The sequence below is a fragment of the Mastomys coucha genome, unplaced genomic scaffold (assembly GCF_008632895.1).
Source record: "Mastomys coucha isolate ucsf_1 unplaced genomic scaffold, UCSF_Mcou_1 pScaffold15, whole genome shotgun sequence".
NCBI lineage: Eukaryota > Metazoa > Chordata > Mammalia > Rodentia > Muridae > Mastomys > Mastomys coucha.
The window spans coordinates 138,553,507-138,561,857 of record NW_022196897.1 but is presented as its reverse complement, the minus strand read 5'-3'; the positions used below and the strand labels follow the sequence as shown (position 1 = coordinate 138,561,857).

The 8,351-nt window shown below is 50.5% G+C and overlaps 1 protein-coding gene across 2 annotated transcripts in view; it reads right to left on the bottom strand.

Annotated features, from left to right (window-relative positions):
- LOC116092456 overlaps nucleotides 1-7,550 on the bottom strand; it is an 11,229-nt gene extending 3,679 nt beyond the window's left edge. The window contains exons 1-4 of one of the 2 annotated variants that reach the window (XM_031373713.1): nucleotides 7,465-7,550; nucleotides 6,442-6,523; nucleotides 4,382-4,546; nucleotides 648-779 (exon numbers count right to left, since the gene is read on the bottom strand). In XM_031373713.1, coding sequence (XP_031229573.1) covers nucleotides 648-779; nucleotides 4,382-4,546; nucleotides 6,442-6,523 — 379 coding nt within the window. In that variant the 5' untranslated portion in view covers nucleotides 7,465-7,550. Of the gene's footprint in view, nucleotides 1-647; nucleotides 780-4,381; nucleotides 4,547-6,441; nucleotides 6,626-7,464 lie in introns of both variants that reach the window. The other variant, XM_031373714.1, reaches the window with a different exon arrangement.
- Between the last annotated feature and the right edge of the window lie 801 nt (nucleotides 7,551-8,351).

The following is an 8,351-nucleotide window of genomic DNA, read 5'->3' as shown; positions in this document are numbered from 1 at the left end:
GAAATCCACCTGCCTCTGCCTCCCAAGTGCTGGGATTAAAGGCATGCGCCACCACTGCCTGGCAGAAACCCCATCTTATACATCAAAGGCAAGCTTCCCGCTCTGCTAAGTGTGATGGGGCAGAGGGTCTGTGTAGCTGGCCTCCTACCTGCATTGTCTCACTGACCTTTTACTGTGAGAGAGGAATAAACCCAGTAGAAGTGCTCCTGCATACCTAACCCTTGCTCTCAGAAAGGGGACTCCCCAAGTCTGAGGTCAGTCTGGGCTGCATAGTAAACCTGCTTCCAAAGACAAAAAAGGAGTTGGTCACAGTGGTGATAACTTTTAATTCCAGCACTTGGAAGACAAATGGATCTGGTCTGGTCTGGTCTACCTAGTAAGTTCCAGTCCAGCCAAGGCTAAATAGTGAGACCCTGTCACCTGGGTGTTACTAGTCCCATTTTGCAGATGAGAAAACTAATGCCCAGAAGAGCTAACCTTCCTACATCCCCTACTAGGTGGCCTTGTTCTATTCTTCACCCTCCCTCTGTGGAGACTTTTCAGAACTCTTCAAATGAGTCCTAAATATGGTCCCTATTAGAGCTCAGCCAGTAGCTATGGTCACAAAGGTCATAGATGGCCTACAACCATATGACCCATCCACTCACCATAGACCCGCTGCCACCAAATCACCAGAGCCGTGAATCCAATGAAAAAGAAGACGCAGCCCATCACCGTCTTCCATTCGTTGGAGCGATGGTTCATCTCTGCGAAGGTTTCATGGAACTGGAGCCTGTACACTGGAGGCAGGCAGTGTGTGGATGGGGACTCATGGGTATCCATACCAAGGACCCTGGAGCCAGCTATTGGCCCCTGAGACCCTTGGCCGTCCCTTCCTGTACCATAAGCTGTTCACTTGGCCTCTCTGTGTGCAAATGTGTGCACATGGGTGTGTATGCGCGGGAATGTGAAGGATGGAGCTCATCCCTCGTCTTCATCTTCCTTAATCCCTCTCTACTGTATATTTTGAGACACTCTCTTACTAAACCTGAAGCTCACTGATTGGTCTAGACTAGCTGTCCAGAGAGATTCTCCTGTCTTGGCCTCCCCACAGCTGGGAGATTGCAGGCCAGCACTTGCCATCCCTGTTTGTATGTTTGTTTCCTGGACTCCACGTGCTCACACTCCCATGGCAGCACTTTGTTGACTGAGCCATCTCCCCAGTACCCCAGCCCATTCTTGTTTATTTTGCTTGTTTTGAGCTAGAGTCTCACCCCTGCCTCTGCTTCTTGGATGTTGCACCCCGTAGGCAGCTTATCCATCAGATCCTTATTAAACACACACCAAAGTGTGTCAACCCTGTGCACAGTTGAACAAAAATCCCTACCCTCATGGAACTTAAGAGGGTCTACACCAAATGTTTCAGCAAGTGTGTTAGGGGTGGGGTGGGAAAGCTGTCTCCATCTGGGAGTCTGAGAAAGCCTCTAAGAGATCTTGGAACCCAAGTTCAGGAACAGAGAAAGTCAAGTTGAAATTAAACAAAGTCAGCATGGGGTGGTGGCACACGCTTTCAGTTCCAGTACTGGCCAGGTGGAAGCAGGCAGATCTCAGTGAGTTCAAGGTCAGCCAGGGCTACGGATTCCAGACCAGCCAAGATATTATGAAACCCTTTGTTAAAAAAAAAAAAAAAGAAAGAAAGAAAGAAAAAGAACCTAAATGCCTCAGAAGTTCTACAGATAGGGAAGGGCCAAGGGTGGGTGGTGAGGGGCTGAGGAGTAGTGAACCTCAACAGGAGACAGATCCCACAGGACCCAGCCAGCCACAGAGAAGACAGATTTGGGTCCATTCTTTTGGTTTTGTTTTAGTTTTGGTTTTTTTGAGACAGAGTCTCTCTGTGTAGTTCAGGCTGTCCTGAAACTCACTCCATAGACCAGGCTGGCCTTGAACTCAGAGAGGCCACCTGCCTCTGCCTCCCAAGTGCTGGGACCAAAGGTGTGCGCCACCACTGCCTGGCTGGATTTGAGTTCATTTTAACTGAAGAGGGAAGGTGGATTTCTAACACAGGAGTACAAGAACACGCTTTTGCGTGACAAGTTGTTATCAGGACTTTCCTGCCTCCCCTCCCCCTGCTGAGGATTTTATCTGCTTCGTAGAGCTTGCCCCACCAGACCTTTGGAAGAACTAGGGCTCAGCTCACCAATATTCCCAGCACCCAGATCTCTGGCCGCACACAAGAGGCTCTGTTTTGTATCGTTATGAATTTAAAACTATAAAACATTGATTTATTTTGGGAAAGAATCTCACTACACAGCCCAGGCTGTCCTTGAATCCACAATCCTCCTGCCTCAGCCGTTCCTCTATGGCTGGGATTACCCGTATCTATCACCATGCCAACTTAAAAACTTTATTTTTTGCTTAAGTTGTACACCTCCTGGTAATTATCAAATATAGTCACTGTCAGATCCCTACCCAGGCTCTGGCATGACTATGGGGAGATGTGTGGACCAGGCCTATCCTGGCCCACTACCCAGAATGGTGCCTCAGCTCAGACCAAGAAACACAGAGTGGAAAATCAACAGAGGGGACAAGGAGTGTCTGTGTGCCAAGGACCTGGTCTCAGGAGATCTTCAGGAAGAATGCTGCCCCTTCCTTACGTTGTTCCCCCCTTCCTTCCTCCCCTGCCTCTCTTCATTCCTGGATACCCCCTCTTTCCCTTCCTCCTTACAGTTCTTTAATGGTGTCTGTCAGCCCCAAGTGAACAATGTTTCTCTGTACTTTAAATAGCTCTAAAACGACTATGTGAAGGAAAAATTCGAGCTGGCGCAGCTTCCTGGGCAGAACTGTCATGGGCTGGGCAGTCTGGCTGCCACAGTGTCTCTACCCAGAGCAGCAGAAAGAAGGGAGGAGGTGGGGTGAAGGTAAGAGCGGTTGGGGGGGGAGCAAGAGGTCCAGGCTCAGTTGCTGTTTTCTGGAGGCACTGGTGCCATCCCATAGCTCACCACCCTTTCCCAGAGTGTGTGGTATGGCTGTGGTATAGTCCTAGAGCCTTCTGTGTGGGAAACCAGACCAATGTCTAGTCTAAGCTGTGTGGCCAAGCCAGTGAGTGACTTTATCTTCCTGAGCCTTGGTTTCCTATGTTTGTCTGACCAGCTGCTGGCCACTTAATAGTGGGTACAGGGACATTCTTAGTGTGGTGACATTTGGGTAAAGAAGGAAAGAGGGAGGAGACTGGAGAGATGGCTCAGTGGGTTAAGAGCACTGATTGTTCTTCCAGAGATCCTGAGTTCAAATCCCAGCAACCCCATGGTGGCTCACAACTGTCTGCAATGGGATCTGATGCCCTCTTCTAGTATGTCTGAAGTTAGTGATAGTGTACTTGTTTTTTTTCTTTTTTCTTTTTTTTAATTTATTTATTTTATGTATGTGAGTACGCAGACACACCAGAACACCAGAAGAGGGCATCAGATCTCATTACAGATGGTTGTGAGCCACCATGTGGTTGCTGGGATTTGAACTCAGGACCTCTGGAAGAGCAGTCAGTGCTCTTAACCGCTGAGTCATCTCTCCAGCCCCGTGATAGTGTACTTGTATACATAAAATAAAAATAAGTAAATACATAGAAGAAAAGAGGGCACTCTCTTTCTGATATAGAAGGGAGAGGGATGGAATGGAGAGAAGAAAGGGAATGAGGGAGGGAGAGGAAGGGAGAGGAGGGAGGAGGAGAGAGGGAAGGAAGGTGGACAAGAAGGAAGAAGGAGGTTGGGGGGAGTGGGAGCAAAAAGGAGAGGGCGAAGGAGATGGGAGAGCGGTGGGGGACATGGAAGGGAGGAGAAGGAGCCAGGCACAGCACTGGGCATAGAAGTTTACATGGCAAGGGTACAGCCTGACTTGTCCCCAACTGTATTGCCAGGGTCTGCATTTGTAGTAGAAGCCCAGTAAGTCACCCAGTGAGTGAGTGAGTGAGCCAGCTTCTGTCCATTGTTACCTCCTGAAGTAAAAGATGTCTGCCACCCCAACTATAGAATGAGGCAAATAGGCTCCATATAGCCAAGGTTAGCCCAAGGTCACATAGCCCTTCTACCTCTGGGCTCCCTGCCACCTCAACTGCCTCCCTGTGCCCCACTTAGTGTCATAAGAACCCTCCATACCTGTCACCTGTTGTGACATCTTTCTCCGTGTCACTTGGATTCCCCATCTGTCTTTTGGGTCTGCATTCCCAGGGACATTTCCAACCTTAGCCACACATTCTGTCTCATACCATGAGTTCAGTCCAGGTGACTCTCCTCATGTCCCTGTGTCACTAGCTTCAGACGTGGAGGTTCAGTAAATAAAAGGGTGAGTCAAACTTCACCCCCCCCTTCCTTCCCCTTTCTCCAGCCAGCCTGCCTAGCCCAATACTTACAGGCCACTTTCTCTGCTTGGCTCAGCTGGGTCCAGCTACCCTTCTCTTTCTCCTTCAGGGCCCGCTGCTCCTCGCTGAGCTCTGTGCAGAAGGGCTCATCCGGCATGGGATAGGAGCGCTGGGCATAGCAGTCAACATAGGGTGTCATCCTCCGCTGGCTGCCAGCTGCAGGTACAAGGGAGGGAGCTGTGTCCAGGCAGTCCCAGAATCACCCTTCTTTAATCATGATTTTAATTATAGGCAGGCAGTGCATTCTGTGTTCACCATGTGCCAGTTTATGGCTTTCAGGTGAGTTGTTGGCTCATTGGCGGCATGTCACTCTGAGCCAGATGATGTGGTCGTCTCCATTTCACAGATGAACACATTGCTCCTTCAAGCAAGGACCACAGCCAGGGCTACAGGTCACCTCCTCTTTGCTGCAAACCCTGTGTTCTTTGGGAAGAAGATCTAAGCCTGAGAGGAGGTCCAGTAAGGCAGAGGTTAGGGGTGAGGAAGGGCTTAAAGAGGGAACTGAGATCCGTTTGCAACTGCCATGCAAACTATAAAGTACCCTGTGCCTGTCTTTACATGTGCCTAATGGGGCTTCATTAGAGACAGCTGGGTTCGCACTGCCGCTTACCATGCAAGTCACTGTGCACAGTTGCATCTGAGCAGCCTCATCTAGAAGGGATGAGTGATAGATTGTCTCACACCTCAGTGGAGGCTCCCAGATAATACATCCGAAGATCTTGTGGGGGAAGAGAGGCCAAGAATATAGCTCGGTCAGTAGAGTGTTTGCCTAGTATACAGGAAGCCTAGGGATGTGAGAAGGTCTGGGTTTGATCCCAGTACCACTGAGCATGACTGTCCTCTCATCACTCGGGAGGACTGGGGAGGCAGAGGCAGGAGGATTAGAAGATCAAGGTTATCCTTAGCTTCATAGTAATTCCCAGGTCAGCCTGGTACATGACAGCTTTAAAAAAAAAATGAAAGAAAGAAAGAAAGAAAGAAAGGAAGAAAGAAAGAAAGAAAGAAAAGAAAAAAAGAAATAGAACAAAAGGGAAGGAGAGGAACTGTAAGTGACTCAGGGTAAAGGCAGCTGCAGTGGCCTGACTCTTAAGTTCAATCCCTAGAGTCTACACAAATGGGAAAGAAGCAATTCCACAAAGTTGTCCTCGGACCTCTACAAGCATGATGTAGCAGGACCCCATATATCCCGAATTCATACAGTGATACATTTAAATGACCCCCCCCCACATGATGCACACAAGCAATAATAATTTTTCTAAAGCACCAAAGGCCTGCACTGCACATTGCAGTATTCAGGGATCATCTGACCAGAGAGGACAGTTTTCTTCCCAGCCTCTTCTAGAGGCTTTCCTTGGTAACCGGGCCTGAGCTTTCTGCTGACTGCTGGGTTGCCCTGTGCAAGGTTAGGAAGTAGAGGGTCTTGCTAGAGGCTCCCCTGTGTGTTGATGCTAGAGGCAGAACAATATCAGACCAGTCTTAGTTCTGAGTTCTCTCTCTCCCAGTTCTCTCTCTCAGTTCTCTCTCTCTCTCCCTCTCTCCCTCTCTCTCTCTCTCTCTCTCTCAGTTCTCTCTCTCTCTTAGTTCTCTCTCTCTCAATCTTTTATTTTGTTTTTTTTTTGAGACAGTTTCCCTCTGTAGCCCAGGCTGGTCTCTAACTCATAGTGATCCTCCTGCTTCAGTCTTCCATGTACTGGGATTGTAATGGTATCTTTGCCGTTATTCTCCTGAGTGTGGGGACATTCCTCCTGCTATCTGGTTGAAATCTCTCCTGCTTTAGACCTCTTTCTTCTGACCAGTCCTGACACCAAGGCCTGGAAAGGAGAATTCAGGGTCCCCAGTCTGTAGCACCCTTCTCCTTGGGATACAAAGGCCTTAGAGGTAGGGTGTGGAGCCAGACTCTAATGAGACCTGGAATGAAGGGGTCTGCCCCTCCTTCCTCAGTGGCTCCATTTGCCAGAGAAACTTGGTCCAGGACCCAGGAACAGTATCAAAGGAAGTGATATAAGCTAGTTAACAGGCCTCCCTGTCAGAGCTCTGGATCTGAGACTTACCAGCATCCCCTGGGCTGTGTGTCCCTCTAGTTCCGAGTCCTCCTGTCCTCATTACCAGACTGCGGGCAGCTCTGGAAAACATCTGCAGGACGGGAGACAGGTCTGGTTCAGCACCGCGTTGCTCTCCGGCAGCTCCTCAGGGTCAGAGTCTGATTTTCTGGCCAGGTGACCATTCCAGCTTTGTCTGATACCACCATGGGAGTTGATGGGTGGGTGGGGGGCTCTAGACCAGTAGTTTTCAACCTTCCTAATGTTGCGGTGACTCCTTATATAGTTCCTCATGTTGTGGTGACCCCCCAACTGTAAAATTATTTTTGTTGCTACTTAATAACTCTAAGTGTTGCTACTGTTATGAATCCTGATATGTCAATGGTCTTGGGAGACCCCTATAAAAGAGTCGTTCAACGCTGACACCCCCGCCCCAGGTTGGAAACCGCTGCCCTAGATCTTTGGGGCTCTCTTGGGTTCCCCATTCATCGTTTGGGAAGTAGGAAGAAGTCAAACCACTGGGTAAGATCTGAACAGTTTAGGACAGGGAGCCCTGCGCTCTGATGCCAGCTCCCATCAGCCAAGTTGGGAAGCTCCACTAATTGTCTGCCCCAGAGGAAAGTCCTGAGCCTCCTCCCCAGAGAGCTGTCAGCCCAGACCTCTAAGCAGATGCTCTGTGTCTGGCTCCAAGATCTCCTTAATTGACTGCCTACGTGCGCACTGCCTGCTCCGCTGCAGGAGGGGGCAGGCTGCGCCCTACCATCACTAGGGACTCCGGACGCGGACGCGGGACATGCAGAGTCTGGCATCCCGGGGCTTTAGAGGCCAAGGACCAAACTGGGTCGGTTCAGCAGGTAGGAGAGGCTGACTCTTCCTAGAGTCAGCCACCCCCTCTCTGAAAAGAGGCCCCGTTTCTGGGGCTGGGGTTGATGCCTGGGACTAGGACCCAGCATTAAAACGGGACACTGGGGGAGCCTCAGCAAAAGAGGGCCACGAACACCCCACCCCCACGACCCTTTCTCAGGTGGGACTCACAATTGCAAGCTGGAGGCGGCGGAGCTATCCAGAGCTGCCCTGCTGAGTGACTGGCAGGGAACTGCAGAACGGGCTGAGGGGACCAGAGCACGCCCCGCCTCCACCCGCCACCCCCACGTGGGAACATCCCGCCTCAGTCGCTTGTGCTGGGCCACGTCCCCAGGGGCTCAGGAAAAGAGAAATGACTGCGGCTTCCCGCCGGGGTCCTCACCGGCTGTAGGGACCTCAGCAGACCCTCAGCTGACAGAACAAGAGAACCCTAACGCCACACCTTTCTCCGTGCCATCCCACCAGGAATGATCTCTGGTTATATTGAGTCAGGGTTTTCTGTAATCCAGGCTGGCCTGGAACTCACTATATAGCGGAGACCGGCCCTGAGCCACCTCTTACCTCCACTTCCAGGGCGCTGAGATTACAGGTGTGACTCCAGTGTCTCATCAGCCTTCCAGCCTCCAGCCCCAGGCAGCCTTCAAGTACCACTGTTGGCTCTCCTGGGCCCTCTACCCTCTAAGAGAGGATTCCAGAGGTAGAGGCAGGAGGATCACAAAGTTGGCTTTGCTATAGGACACTATCTCTAAGGAAAGAGAGATTAAGCCTCTCCCGCACCCCCACCCTGGATTTCTCATCTGAGCTGTGTGTGACTCTCAACAAGTGGCCTAACGTCTCTGAGCTCCAGTTTTCACTCCCATGTGAGAGACCAAAGGTTGGTTCCCACCTTGTGTATCTTGCTTCACACGCTGTGATACTTCATTACCAGAAAAAACTCAGGTACATTTAATAAATAATTATCTATTGACCTAGCACTCTGGAGGCAGAGACAGGCCTCTATGAGTTGGAGGCCAGCCTGATCTACATAGCTAGTTTCAGGCCAGCCAAGGTTACATAGA